General features: G+C 53.3%; 1 protein-coding gene across 2 annotated transcripts in view; it reads right to left on the bottom strand.

Annotated features, from left to right (window-relative positions):
- The window catches only part of UNC13A (unc-13 homolog A), a 57,453-nt gene that overhangs the window by 9,356 nt on the left and 33,073 nt on the right, over positions 1–15,024 (bottom strand). Inside the window, exons 24-38 of one of the 2 annotated variants that reach the window (XM_082380146.1) lie at positions 14,654–14,787; positions 13,463–13,548; positions 13,147–13,273; positions 12,377–12,473; positions 11,867–12,010; positions 10,795–10,878; positions 10,132–10,209; positions 9,787–9,875; positions 9,220–9,372; positions 8,110–8,233; positions 5,567–5,605; positions 4,392–4,421; positions 2,940–2,996; positions 2,478–2,558; positions 1,430–1,577 (exon numbers count right to left, since the gene is read on the bottom strand). In XM_082380146.1, the coding sequence (XP_082236272.1) occupies positions 1,430–1,577; positions 2,478–2,558; positions 2,940–2,996; positions 4,392–4,421; positions 5,567–5,605; positions 8,110–8,233; positions 9,220–9,372; positions 9,787–9,875; positions 10,132–10,209; positions 10,795–10,878; positions 11,867–12,010; positions 12,377–12,473; positions 13,147–13,273; positions 13,463–13,548; positions 14,654–14,787 (1,471 nt within the window). The remainder of the gene's footprint in view (positions 1–1,429; positions 1,578–2,477; positions 2,559–2,939; positions 2,997–4,391; positions 4,422–5,566; positions 5,606–8,109; positions 8,234–9,219; positions 9,373–9,786; positions 9,876–10,131; positions 10,210–10,794; positions 10,879–11,866; positions 12,011–12,376; positions 12,474–13,146; positions 13,274–13,462; positions 13,549–14,653; positions 14,788–15,024) is intronic. The other variant, XM_082380147.1, reaches the window with a different exon arrangement.

Here is a 15,024-nt window from a genome sequence, read left to right as displayed (position 1 = left end):
GGAGGCAGCCTGTTGCCAGAGGCGCCCAGCCATGGAGTGGCAGAGCTGTAATCTGAGCCCGCTCTTAACCGGGCAGGCGCCTGTCTGGGGGGACCGGGGATCTGGTTTAAGAGAAGCACCTAGGGAGAAACGGATTCCGACTCGAATCGCTTCTCCTTCCCCATGTGGAACCAGCAAGCCGTCCTTCCCCCTTGTCCGCCTCAGCCCCCTCGCAGCCAGTCGGGTCTGGGCGGGGCCCCGCAGGCCTGGGAGACGGAAGGACGGGCCTTTTACTAGCCGGGCCAGGAGGGGCGCAGGCACCGGGCGCGGGTGGGCGGCGGAAGCACGTACCCTTCTCAGGATAAATGTCTTCACTAAGGGTAAACCTAGTCCCTTTTCCACCATGGACTAATCACGGTGGGGAGGTGGAGAAAGGAGGGAAGGGAGGAGTGGTGGGGGGAAGAGACGAGCGAGCGAGAGGCGAGGATGGAGGGCGAGTGTGCGTGACGGGGAGCAGGGGAGGCGCAGAGAGGGGGCGGCGAGTGAGAGGGAGGAGAAACAAGAGAGAGAGAAACGTCAGCTGCAGACGGACAGACAGACAGCCTCCTGCTCCGGGGGGACACCAGGGACACTAAAAGCAGCAGCGTGGGCTGGGCACGAAGCCGAGGGCCCTAGGCCCTGGGTTGACTCGGGGGGAAGGGGGCCGCTTGCGGCCACAGGGTTTAGCTCCCCTCACCCCGGCCTCTTCTTCCACTGCCGGAACTAAACCTGGGTCAGCGGCCAAACTTCTCTCCCTTGTCTGCACTCTTAGGGCCAATTTTGAAAAGGGTGGTCCCCAGGGAGGGGAACTAGGACCCTGGAGTTCTGCCCCCCAGCCCCAGCTGCTGTGTGCGAACTCAGAGAGGGACAGGAGACAGAGGCAAGAGAAGAGAGAGAGAAAGAGAGAATTTGAGAAATGAGAACTCCCTCTCCGTCCGCCCCCTCCAGGTCGGGGTCCCTCCCATCTCTGGGGCTGTCATTCCTTAGCCCCTGACAGTACAGAGGTCCCTCCCTGGGGTACTTTCAACCATTCCCCCAGAGGTCCCTCCCCGGGAGCTGCCAATCATTCCTTGGCCGCATGACGTCAGAGGTCCCGCCCCTGCCAGAGCTGTCAATCACTCCCTAGTCCTGGCCGTCAGAGATCCCGCCCCACAGCTTTCAATCACATCCTGACCCCATGACGTCATGGATTTTCCCAGGAGAGATCATCCCCTCCTGGCCCAATGACGTCATAGGTTCCGCCCCTAAGAGCTGTAGATCGCTCATTGGCCTGGTGACACTATGGAGCTCAGGTGCGCCCCGGAGCTGTTAATTCGGCCCGGACCCATGACATCACAGAGGAGGTGAGTCAAAGGGGCTCGGCTGCTCCTGCAGGCGGGGATTGTCATCGCGTTAACCAGTGGCTCCTTACCCTGCGCCGACTGCGTCTGCACGAATGTCTTGATGAGCAGGTCGGTGGCCTGCGTGTAGAGGGACAGGGCGTAGCGCAGGGACTGCAGGTCTGGACTCTTCTCCAGGAAGGTTTTCTTGAGGCCCACGCCACCCGCATGGAAGTATTGCTGTGGGGAACAGGGTGGAGACAGGTAAGGCTGGCGGGACCCCCTACCCGCGCATCGGGCTGGGCAGCCCCAACTCCCCCTCCCCCACTCCGCTGCCCTCTGCTGTGATACGCCATGACAGGGCAGATCTTCAGAACACCCAGGTCCTGCTATTCCCTCACCTCCACCCCTGCCCCAAACGCGCCTGTGGGCTCCCAGCACCCTCAGAATAACACCCATGCCCTGCACCCCTCCCAGCCTTCTTTCCAAAAGTCTTCCCTAGAACGTACCTGCCTCAGGGGCTTTGCACTTACTATGCTCACTGGCAGGAAGGCCCTCCCAGCCCCACCCCCACCCCCTATTTTGCCATGGCTGGCTCCCTGTCTTTCTTTGATTAAGGTTTCAAGGAGTTTTCCTTAACCACTCCAACTTAATGTGTTGCCAACCCTGTTGTGCTGTAATTCTCCATTTCAACAAAACATTTCCTTCAGAGTAGTTTTCACGCTTTTTATTTCATGGAGACCATGTCCCCTTTCATGTCTCCATGTTTTTGCATGGACTGGTTCCCTGCCTAGAATGCTGTTGCTTTGCCTTGTGAATTTCTATGCATTCCTCAAACCCCACCACCTCCCACATGCCTTCTAATCCAGAAAGTCCTTACTGCCCCCTCCCTGGGCTCTCCCATCTCTTCTTCTACCCTGTCCTGACCCCACAGGGCTGGGGATGTCTACATCCAGCTGACATCCAGCCTGGGGCTCCTCAAGTCCCTGCCATCAGCCAGCCTGGAGCTGACATAGAAGGGTCATCAGGGAGTGTTTATAAATGGAATGAATTAAGGTGGGTTTGAGCCTAGGTCCATGTCCACACCAGCCACACCCTCTGCCTGCCCCATCTGGGATGGGCAGGGGTGTGGCCTCTCACCTTGATAGTGTCCAGGGCCAGCTCAACAACTGCACACTGCTTTGGGGTCAAGCTCTTGGCTTCTTCTCGTACCATGTGGTCCTGGATGGATGGAGAGAGTGTCCAGGTGGGCAGAGCAAATTCTGCCTTGGGGATCTGCCTATGGGTCTCATTCTTGCTAAACTCTGAGGAGTTGGATAGTGGGTCTGTCTTTTCATCATTGTGTTCCCAGTGCCTAGCATGTGGCTGGCACACAGCAGGTGCTCAATAAATATTTGTCAAATAAATTATTTGTATTCTTGATCAAGCTGTATCTGAAGCTGAACCTTGCACCTCTTTTCAATACACTGAGCAAATACATTGTGATTAAGCCAGTCTGAGTAGGGTCTCTGTCCTTTGAGCCTGCAAAGCATGCCACTATTCTGGGACCTCTTCCCTAAGAAGCCTCCCACCCCAATCTCCTGCCCCCACCCCTGGCCTCACCTTGAGTTTAGATAGCTGACCCAGCTCCTTGGCTGCATTGAAGATCATCTGGGTTCCCTGTAGGTAACAACAGACATAACCCGGGTGAGGGTGGGGGGTCCTTCTGCCCAGTGCCCAAGCCGCCACTGACACCCCAGCCCTGGACGCCATCTTGGTTCTTGTCCAAAGGCTCTGGGCAGGGCAATGGTGTGTCCTGGGGACAGAGGTCTGGAGCCCCCCAGGAAGTGCTGAGAAGGAGATGGTGACCTTGTCTCCAGAAATCTCAGTCCCGTGGGGTGCTACCCAGCCTGCCACCTCCACCATGACCCCAGGTTTGTGGGACAGAGAAGAAAACAGAGAGCGGGCTGTGATGGTGTTTGCGGGTATGGGTGGGGCTTGCCAGCCCCAAGTCATGGAGCCTTGCGAAAACTATGGGATGGGCTCTGTGTAGTGAAAACCACTACCCACCATGGGCCCATTCCCTCTGTAGAAGAATTCCCCCAGTAATCTGGGGGGCCTGTTAATCTGACCTTTTAAAGGAAGAATCCTCCCCCTTAACACACACCTCAGTACCCCGCCCCCACTCCTCCCCAAAACAGACATCAGCAATAAGACATCCTGGTTATGGCTCCGATGAACCGGGTGGGCATGGGTTCAAATCCCAGCTCTGCTATGTGGCCCTGGGCAAGTCATTTAACCTCTCTGACCCCCAGTTTTCCCATCTTGATGGGGGAAATCATATCCCCGCTTAGCTGGGACTAATCGCGTCTTTATTCAGTGTTCACGGTTCTTATCACTTGGTTTCGAGGTCACGGGCAGTGTTAGGGGAGACGGGGTCGTGGCCTGGAAGCTGCATGTCCTGCCTCCTCCATCACTATGTTGGGTGACCTGAGGCATGTCCTTGGCCCTTTCTGGGCCTCAGTTTCCTCCCCTGGCTAATAGGGGCACCTACACTAGCTTAGGGGATAACAGCTGTGGGGGGAGCTGAGTATCAGTGAAGTTATGAGTCCTGAATTACTGGGTCCTGGGGAGGTATGGGGGTCCTAGGCAGGGCTAGACAGGGAGGAGGGCCATTTACAGCTGGGATGTCTGGAATCACGTTGATGCTTTTCCAAGCTGGCCAGTGGGATCTGGTCACCCTGCCACTACTGGTATTATTATTAGCATCCTGGCTGTCGCTACTCTTCTTATTCCTTGTCTGTGATTCCCCAAGGCTGTCACAAGGCACAGTCACTCGGGAGCCCAGCCTGGGCCTTGGTTTCCCCTGCAGCACCCTCCTCCCCACCTGCCACCCTCCCCACGCCACCCCTCACGAACAAGCCAGACAGACAAAGGAAGAAGAGACCAACAGACAGGGTCACGGTACACCCCCAGATGGCACGGATCACAGAGGTGGAAGAAGGTACGGGGTGGGGTGGGGGGTAGGTAGGAGTTGGGGTGGGAGCCAGACAGACAGGGAGAGGCTGGTCTTACATCTGAGTGGCTTGGCAATTTCACCCTGCCCTGTGGAGAGAATCAGGCGAAGGTCAGAGTTCGGGTGGCTGCTGAGAGGATACTCAGTGGGACTTCCCTGCCCCCCTCAAAGCACAGCCCACGAGCTCCCTCCCAGGTTCTGGGTCTAATGCTGGACCCCCTCCCCAGCTAGGCACCTTCCCTTGTCCTCTGGTGGGGACCTGGGGCCAGACTCTGGACTGTCAGGAGGCTAGAATCAGTCCATCACCTGGGGACAGGTGCCCAATCCCACAGTCAGCCTGCCCCAAGATGGGGTGCCTTGGGGAGGGGAAAGAAGAGAAGGCTCAGAGTCTCTCCTCCCCCAACTCCCAAGACCTTACCCCAGCAGGCCTGACTCTAAAAGAAGCGTACTAACAGGTATCACCAGTTCACTCAACACATAGACACACACCCAGGCACATCCATGGGTGTGCAGAAAGTTTATGCACACACAAACCCCCAGATCAACATACGAAGACACACACATGTGCAGAAGAATTCACAAGCTAAAATACACACGTGCACTACTAAACACTTGCACGCACGTGCACAATTACACACATAAACCCACACACTCTCCACCCCCCACCCCCAGGGATGTATGTACATGTATATGGAGCCTGACATATTGCATGTGCTCCCCAAAGGGCTGGATGAGTGAGTTGGGAAGTCCTACAACCCATGTTCATGAAGTGGAGACCCCACTTGTATGCACACAGGCATGATAGCTCCTGTGTGACTGCACAGTAAGGGCAACTATTCACGTGTTGCCACGGCTCCTATCTCCTTATAACGAACACCCATTAGAATAAACAAAACAAAACAAAACATGTCTCAGTCCAGGGCAGTTGTCCAGTGTCTGGGCCCTTCCTGAAGCCACAGAATTTCAGCTGAGCCCAGGGCTGGGATAAGCCCTTTGGGTATTGTCATGAGAGGGCAGGAGCTGTCTGCGCACCAACACGCACACACACTCTAAGCCATGTCCGTGGGGAATCACTTTGTCTCTGACTTCCAGTTTTGTGGGACTTCGTTAGGATACCCTCCTCCTACCCATGACCCCCAGCTGGCCTTTCTGCCCATGCAAATGGACACACACATACACACACACACCCAGACGCCAGAGCTTGGGACCTCAGTGCAGACGAGGCCCTCATTACCTTTTCTAATCCCTTGCCATGTTTTCTCAAGAGGTTGCCCTGCAGAGACAATGTCACAAGGTGATCAACCTAGCAAGCTGTGTGGGATGGGAATCCAGAGTGATAACACATACTCATGGGGACAGGAAGTAAAGGGCATCTGCACTGCACAGAGGGCTGGTAACAGGGTTGCTGGGGGGATTGTGTGTGTGCCTTAATGACTGACTCTTAAAAAGGGCAAGAGAGTCAGAGAGACAGGAAAGAGAAAGAGCCAGAGAGAGAGAAGTTGCTGCCAAAATATAATCCATTTACATTTACTGTATATATGAGGCTCTTGGTTCTTGAGTCAACAGGAAAGCAAATAGGCTCCATATTCAGACAGACCTGAATTTGAATCCTGATTCTGGCATATATTTACTATATGGCTTTGAGCAAGTGACTCTCTGAGCCTCAGCTTTCCTCATCTGCAAAATGGGAATAATAATATCCATCTCACTCAAAGGGTTGTCATGAAGGTGAGCTGAAACAACAGCTATGAGGTCTGGAATACAGGAAATCCTCAATAAATGTGAATTCCCTTAGCTCTCTACCCACAAATGCATTGTCTGTAGTTGGGTACGCTGCCACCATGTAGTTACAGCCAAAGACCCACACTGCAGCCACAAGAAGTGAGATGAGCACTAGCAAACTTTTGACAAGGTGAAATCTTGTAACAGCCTTGTCTTGCCTACAAAAGAGGACTCTAAAGTGGTTTTAACTGATCTCTGCCCTCCTATGTGTCTACATACTACCACCACCACCAATAATATTAGTTCTAATTTAGTGAGCATTGCCTCAGTCTGTCACTGAGTCGAGCACTTTAATGCATCATCCTATTTGGTTCTCACAACAACACTCAGAGAGCTGCTACAATTAACCTCTTTTTCCAGACAAGGAAATGGAGGTTGGGAGGTGAAGTGACTTCCCAAGGTCACAGAGAGAATGGCTGGGCTGAGATTTGATGCCAAGTCTGCCTGACACCAAGGAGTCACAACATCGTCCCCCACCTGGGTGCCTGGGTGTGTGTCTGGGATTCTTGTGTGTTAGTATGTGTGGTGGAAGGGCGGTGAGCAGGGCTGGTGGTGGGGTCTGCACTGATCAGCTATACAGACCGGGGTGGTGAGGACCTGTATTTTAGGCGGCTACTAACAGTTCAGAGCTGAAAAGAGAGGTCAGAGGAGCTCCATTGACTTTGAACTTCCTTCTAGCTTCGGGGACCCAGATATCCTGGTGGTGTCTGAGCATGGGAGTAAGGGCGAATTCTAACTAAAGGATGTGGGCAGATGTGAAGGTGCCGGCCCGGGTTTTGGGAGGCGGGAGGTCCCTCCTTCGTACTTATAATTGGGGGTGGGCGTGGCCTCCCTCCCTCCCAGCCCCGCCCCTCCCCATGCCCCGCCCCAGACAGACACAGGCACATCTAGGCGGGAGGTGGGACAGTGGATGGGGGGGCCAGTGGGTGAGGAGGGGGCGCTGGGTGGGGGGGTGCAGCCACGCGGTGGGCCGAGTCCAGACACAGAGCGGATGGACAGACAGACGGACAGAGGGGCCTCTACTTACGATCATCTGTCAGCCGTGATGGGGGCAGGGCGGTGGGGGAGGGGGGAATAAGTCACCATGAGTCTTCAGGGAGGCCAGGGAAGGGGAGGAGAAGGCACCGAGGGACGGACCCGGACTCCGTGCCCCAGCCCAGCCCAGCAGCCCGGAGGAGGCGGGCAGGCAGCGGGAGGTCCGGCGCCTCCCCCATCATTGCCTCTAGGCGGAGCCCCGCCCCCCACCTCCCCCAAGCCTCTCTCATCCACCCAGGAATGTCCTCCCATTGTGTGTTGTGCCATCACTGTCCTCAGGCCACCGACACCTCCCGGCTGGAACCCACGCCCAGCCACACCCCTCTGAAGATGTCGCCGCCCCCCGCCCCCCCCTCCCCCCGCCAACCCTGCAGATCGCCATCTCTGGGCTGTTCCCAGAAGAGTCCCAGAGGCACGGTCCTGGTCTCTGGATGACCGCTGACCTCTGCTTGACCTCTACGAACTTGGGTGCTCTCCATAACCTCTGGTTGACTTCCTGGAGCTCTCTGTTCTGTTGGTCTCTGATCTTTGAAATCTGGGTATCTCCTCTCCTTGTCTCTTGATTGACCTCCAAAGCCCCCTGATGAACCCACTGGCCCCTATAACCTCTGTAACCCATGGATGGCCTTGATCCCCAAGCTGACCTCTCTGTTTTCTGGGTGATCTCTGACCTTTGAATAATCTCTTGACCCACATGTGACCCCTGTGTCCCCTAGACATCTCTTTACTTGACCTTTAAATGACCCCTGAATGACCTCTTTGATGCTTTGATGACTTTTGACCCATGTGTGACCTCTCTGATTTTTGAATGGCCCCACTGACCTCCGGTGGCTTCTATACCCTCAGATGGCCCTTGTGCCTGGATGACCTCTAAGCCCCCAATGCCTTTGATTCCAAGCTCTCTAGGCTCCCAAAGAGGAGGAAGCCCAGGTGTCCCCTCTGGCCCCCTGTGGGCCTCACCGTCTGGTCAGTGAGGGGTGGCAGGACGATGGTCTTCTCCATGGTGTTCATGACCAGCTTCCATAACTCCTTCAGCACCCGCTTCAGCACCGTCTTCTCACAGATTTTGGCAAAGAGAGTCAGGCTGGGGGCAAGGGACAGGGCTGAGAGAGTGCCCAGATGGACCTAACCTGAGCAGCCCCTTCCCCTCAATACATGGGCAAGGTGGGAAGGCATTCCATGGACACGCAAGAGGGCACAGAGCCTGTACAGGGACCCCTGGGTGGTCTGATGGGGCTATGATGCATGACGCATGGGGAGAAGAGTCAAAGGTGGTTGGACAGGTGAGCAGGGGCTAGACTTGGAAGGGGCCTCAAAGTCTAGGAGGAAGGCCTGGGCCTTAGCATGAGGGCAGTGGGGAGAGTGTTTAAGAGAGAAGGGACACAGCCAGACTTTCCTGTTTGAAAGAACATAGTGGGGGATGATCTGGAATAGGAAGGTTGGAGACCAGGGACTATGAGGGGGCTGAGGCCATGCTCAGAAGGGAGAGGAAGGGAATGAGAGGGAAAACAGAGTTCATGATTGACTGTATGGGATTGAGAGAGGGCAATCCACCATCATCCTTCCAACAACTGACCCACCCATCCACCAAACCATCCTTCCCGCAACCTTCTTTAATTCTTCCTCCATCACTTTTCCCTACCTTCCTTCTTTCCTTTCTTCCGTCCTCCCACCCAGACATCCATCCACCCATCCTCCAGTTATTCATCCATCCAAATATTTACCCAACTCTCCATCCATCCATTCATCTATCCAACCATCCTTTTACCCATACACCCTCCATCTAAGTTTCTAAGCATTTATCTTTTAATCTACACATCCATCTGCCCACCCATCCCTCATGTCATTTATCATCCATTCATCCATACAAATACTGACCCACCAATCCTTCCAATCATTAACCCACCCATTTTTCCATCCTTTCATGCCTCCACTCACCCACCCGTCCAAACCATTCAACCACCACCCAGCAAACATGCCCTGAGTGTCCTTTCCAGGCCAGCCCCCAGGTTTCTGAGGCCCGACCCCGGAGCCCTCCCTGGTGGACTCAGTCCACCTAGCCTGGCTCACTTGCTGTCCAGCAGGTCCATGATGGGTTGCAGTACATTGTCAGCATCCTGGGCCACGCTGCTGCAGGCACTGGCTGGCACATTGCCTGTGCCTTTCACCTGGCTAAGGATGTCACCCATCTGCTTGACACAATCTTCAATGTGTGGCTGGAAGCTGGGAACACAGAGAGGAGGAGCTCAGGTCAGACTCTCCTGGCCTCCGGAAGAAAGGCAGGATGAGGCTGATCTGTGGATGGCATATAACAGCCAGGGTGGGATTTAATAGCAGAAATGGACATCAGACTAAGATATTTACCTGTGTTGTTTATTTCATCACACAGTCCTACTCAGGTACTATTGTTATCATCATCCCCACTTTACAGATGGGTAAACTAAGATTCAGAGAGGTTAAGCAACTCACCCAAGGCCACACAGCTAGTAAGCAGTGAAGCCTGCATTGAACTCGACTTCATCTAACTCCTAGCCTGAGATCTTCGCCACTACATTTGCTGAGTCTCCAGATGCTGCAGGCTCAGAGGTCTGAGAGCTGCCCCCTCCCTTCTGCTCCCAGCCCTGGAGATGCCCCCACCTGGTAGCAAACACCCGGCTGAGCTCATCCAAGACGTTGTTGAGTTTCACCTGTAGCTCCTTCAAGATGTCACTGGCCTCAGCATCCAGCTGAGGAGGAAGAAGGCACATCAGGTCAGGTTTATAGGGCATCCACACGGATGGGGCATTTTCCCATCCAACCCAGGGAAAGGGATCCAATCCAGAGAAAGGGATACCAAGGGGCTGGAGAGGAAACTGAGGCCCAGACAGTTAAGCCGCTTGCTTGGGTTTGACGGAGTAGCTGAAGTGGAATTCATCAGGTACAAGCTCTGGGGCCTGCAGGGACATGGGGGATGATGGTGACCCCACGGGGGCCCTGCCTCACCTCCTTTCCTCCCATGGCTTCGAACATCTTCTCTAGCTGAACTCGCAGCTGCTGAGTGTTGTTCATGAGGATGCAGGGCTGGTGATGGGAACAGAGCAGGGAGTCAGTGCTCAGGACCCCTCCCCAGAGCCTCCCCTCCCCCGCACTGCCAGGGACCTCAGATGGTTACAGGGTCTGGGTCTGGAGGAAGCTGGGGTCCCATAGGGTCATCTGAGAATGGAAGACAGCATTTGGGATCAGATTTCTGGGAGTGTTGAGGGGGGGTGTCTCTGGGGACCAACAGGGGGAAGGAGGACTCCCCCCCGGTGGGCTGAACCTGGTGGGTCCAGGAGAGGGGCTGGACCTCTGCGAGTAGCAGGAAGGGGAGTTCTTGTTTGTCACATACCAGTATTCTTCTACATGGGCTCAAAACTTTGTAAGCTCAAAGTTTTGAGCTTATACCCTGAAGCATACACCCTGAAGGGTTCATTCACAACAACCAGACAATGACATGAGGGCACATCCCCTCACCTCCAGATACCCCCAGACTCACATAGTCTGACACAAAGACACACACAGTTGGAGACACATGCAGACACAGGTATCAGAGCCCAGGGAAGGATGGATCTCTGGGGGTATGGAATGGGGTTAAGGGGAAACAGGACAGGGATCCCCGCAGGTCACCACTTTCTCCTTCTCCTTGGAGCAGTAGGAGGCGAAGTCCTTGGAGATGATGTCCGCATACTGGAGGAGCACATTACTGATGGTCTGGGGGGGACACAGAGGGTGGGTGAGACAAGGGGCTGGGCTTGGATGGGCCCATCAAGAGCCACTAGTGAGATCAGGGATGAACCCGAACTCCTACTAGCACCTAAGATGGACCACTGGGCTGGGTGAATTCTCCACCCAGGATGACCATCATGGCCAAAGGGAGACACCACCAGATGAAGATGATTATTTTACATAGACCTAGCTCTTTTTAAAGCTGGGTTCAAGAGCAACCAACAATCACATTAACCCAGCCCCAAACACAAGCATAACTCAGTCCCAAATGGAATCCCAATTCCTATCTGCAGTCCTCAACTTCACCCCAGGTTAAAGTCAATCCATCTGAACCTCAACCCCAGGCCAATGGTCCCAACCTTCAAACTCGCCCCAACACTCACCCGCATTCTCCATAAATCCTAACATTCACTCCAACCTCAATGCCCAATAGAATCTCAGTCCTAATAGTAACCCTAAAACTAACCCCAACCTCAACCCCACCTCTAACCCTGACCCCAGCTCCAAATTCAACTCCAGCTTTAACCACAACCCTGACCTCAATCCCAACCTCAAACTCAACCTCAGCCCAAACCCGGATCCCAACTTCAACTCCAATCCCAATGATATCACCAGCCCTAACCTCAACCCAAACCTCAACCTCAAATCCCAACCTCAAACACAACCTCAGCCCAAACCCTGATCCCAACTTCAACTCCAATCCCAATGACATCACCAGCCCTAACCTCAACCCAAACCTCAACCTCAAATCCCAACCTCAAACTTCAACCACAACTCCAATCACTATGGCATGACCAACTCCAACACTGACCTCAACCCCTACCTTAATACCAGTGATAGCACCAGCTCCAACCTTGACCTCAGTCCCAACCTCAGTATCAACCCTGACTCTGACCTCAATCCTAACCTCAACTCCAACCCCAACTTTGACCCTATTCCATCCCCCACCTGGACCCCATCCATGCTCCCGAACCTTGGCAAAGCGTCTCATGTAGTGCCCCACGATCTGGGGGTCAGGACACTCAAGTTTCTTGATGATCTCAAAGCTCTGATTGAGCTGGGAGAAGACATCCACCACGGAGCAGGAGAACAGGGCATGCTCTGAAGTCTGTTGGAACTGCATTGGGAGGAGGACAGGAGGGAGGAGAGAGGTCAGAGCCAGACAGTTCCCAGAGCCCAACCCTCTTGCTCTCCACAGAGAGAGCCAGAATGCCCTGGGATGATAATGAGATGGACAGTGTGCAAGGTGAACTTAGAGGCGGACACAGGGGGGAGGGGTGGGGCTTGATAAACCGTCATTCATTTGTTGGATGAACAAAAGACCGTCAACACTGTGAACAAGACAAAGATGGCTGGCACCTTTCAGAGACTGGCCTCATCCCAAGGGCAGTTTTTGGCCCCCAAATTGGATCCCAATGGATCCCAGAAGTAGTGAGGCCACTGTGAGCAGACCGGGACCTTGGTGGTGGATCAGCCTTCTTACCCCGTCCTTCTTGTCTCGCTCCAGGGCTCCATGCAGGAAATCTCGGGACACTTCCTCATTCTCGTCCAGCCACTGGATGACGAAGGGCTCAAACCACCTGGAATGGCGAGACGGGATGGGGCCCTGCCGTCTCTTGTCCCCCTAACCCTCTGCTCAAACTCACACTATGGCCTGGGTGGCCACTCCCCAGCTCCCCTCCTGCACGAGGCCTTGGCTGCTTCATCCTTGAAATGAAGGATGTGACTATTGTCAGAGCAAGGCCCAGACATGTGGAAATCCTGGTGGATAAACTGCCCCTGGGCAAGTGGGTTTATTCTCTGAGATCCTGATACAGCACACAGTAGGTCCTTGGTAAATGGTGACCATCATCCCACTCTCCAACAAAGCCCTGAGAGTCACACATCCCGAGTTTGAATCCCGGCTCCATCACTAATTAGACATCGCCTTGGGCAAATCCTTCAGCATTTTATCCTCTATTTCCTAATCCACAAAGTGGGAATGACAACACTCCCATCTCCTTGAATTGGTGAAAGGATTAAATGAGAAAAGACAAGTGGGACTGCTCAGCTCGGTTCCTGATACTTGTGATCATTCATTGTCTGCCTATAGGAGTCCATAGTCCAATGACTGAGAATGGAGAACACTGGGTTTGTACCCCACCTGTGCCCCTGATGCCCAGGGAACTCTGAGGAGGTCAACCCTCCCACCCTGGACCTCAGTCTAGCTGTCAGCGCTACAGTTCTGGCTTGGGTTCAGGGCACAGGACTTACGCAGGATACTCAGGCACTCGGTCCTTAAAGGCAGGAAGCTCTGCCACATACTCATTGTAGAGCCATTTGACCTTGAAGTGGAGGTTCATGTAATCAGCACTCTTGCATAGGCGATGCTTATCGTGCTCTGGTGGGGGAAGCAAGGGGGCAGCTTAGCCGGGAGGGTCTGCCACTCTCTGTCTTGGTAGTGCCCACTCTGGCCATCACTGATGGCCTCAGGTATGAGGGTCCAGGGCACTCACAGCCTTAGAGGGGACACTGAGGCACAGCTACCTGCTGTAGCCAGGCTGGGAGATACAGGGGTGGGAGGACTCACCCTCCATTGCATACTTCATATCCTGGGCAAACAGATTCCACATCACTTCAGCGCTGATTTTACCCACGTTCAATTCCTGGGGAAACCTGGTGAAGGCCATGAAAGTATGAAACCTTGGCAGACAGAAGCCAGATGGCACAGGATGCTTTGGCCTTCCCAGCCCCAGAGGGTAGTGCGGGACAGGCAAGGGATCTGGACTCAAGTTCATTCATAGCTACTGACTTGCCGAGTGACTCTGCACTGGGGCCCTGTTTCTCTCTGAGCCTCCACCTACCCATCCCTCCATTCACTCATTAACCCATTCATCCATCTATCTACCTATCCATTCACCCACCCATCTGTCTGTTCACCCATCTGTCCATCTCTCCATCCATCCCTGCATTCATTCCTTTATCCACCCACCCATCCTTCCACCGATCTATCCATCCATCCATCCATTCATCCATCTGTCCATCCATCCATCCATCTATTCATCCATACATCTCCATTCATCTGTCCATCCATCCATTCATCCATCCATCATTTGGTCCATCCATCCAAAATCCCTCATCTTAACTCAATATCTAAGTAACCAAGAGGTGCTGGCACCCCAGAGACAGGAGCCTTTCTAGCGCTCACCTCAGGGAGCAGTAAAACACAATAGCTCATTCAGCTAACACAGGCGAAAATTCTACAGACATGTAAAGCCACAAACCAAAACTGTGCACACATTCACACATAATTACACAATACACAACATTGCACATTAAAGTACATTCCACAATTGTGCACAAATAACAATTAAATCCATAAACCACAACTATACACAAAATTATATATTATATATATGTGATGTACATGCAAAACATTTAGTAGAGTATCGAACATAGTAAATACTTGAACAACACGATCTATTGTTATTTATGAACCTACAGACACATATAAAATTACATACATATGTGCACAGTTACACAAATCAACACATACAAAATACATGTCTGATTAGACCAGTGATTGTGTACATGCACACAATTTTGTTTGTTTGCAAATTATGCCATATTTCATCCATGCACAGCCACACCCACAACTGCCCCCACATATACAACATTTCATATGTAATTAGATATGATTGCCTTTACACACAAGACACAAAACTGTGACACACATTCATGATGACCTCCAGATAATTAACTGCACAGACACAGAACTCACTGGTTGAGGCAGGGAGTGTACGAATTCTTGTCTTCCTCAATGATGGACACTATGAGAGTGATCAGCTTGGACCAGAAGTCGAGGTTCTTGATGCTGGGGCCCTGTTCCTCTGGGGGAACTTCCCCCTTCTTGGCCTGGAAAGAACAGTGGGGATGTTGGCCACAAAGGATCCAGGGGTGGGGAGCTCAGACATTTCATTATTGAGGGCCAGGAGGTTGGTGAGGAAGGGCTCCATTAACATATGTAAGTTTCAGGTGTGAGGTCTGCATGAAAAGGAGCTAAACTCACATAAACTGACCCCAACACAGCTCAACAAAGCTTAATTAGGCTCAACTAATAAAACTGAATGGAACTGAATTTAGTTGAACAAA

Source organism: Balaenoptera borealis (assembly GCF_965194805.1).
Source record: "Balaenoptera borealis genome assembly, chromosome: 2".
Taxonomy (NCBI): domain Eukaryota; kingdom Metazoa; phylum Chordata; class Mammalia; order Artiodactyla; family Balaenopteridae; genus Balaenoptera; species Balaenoptera borealis.
This window is presented reverse-complemented; position numbering and strand designations above follow the sequence as displayed.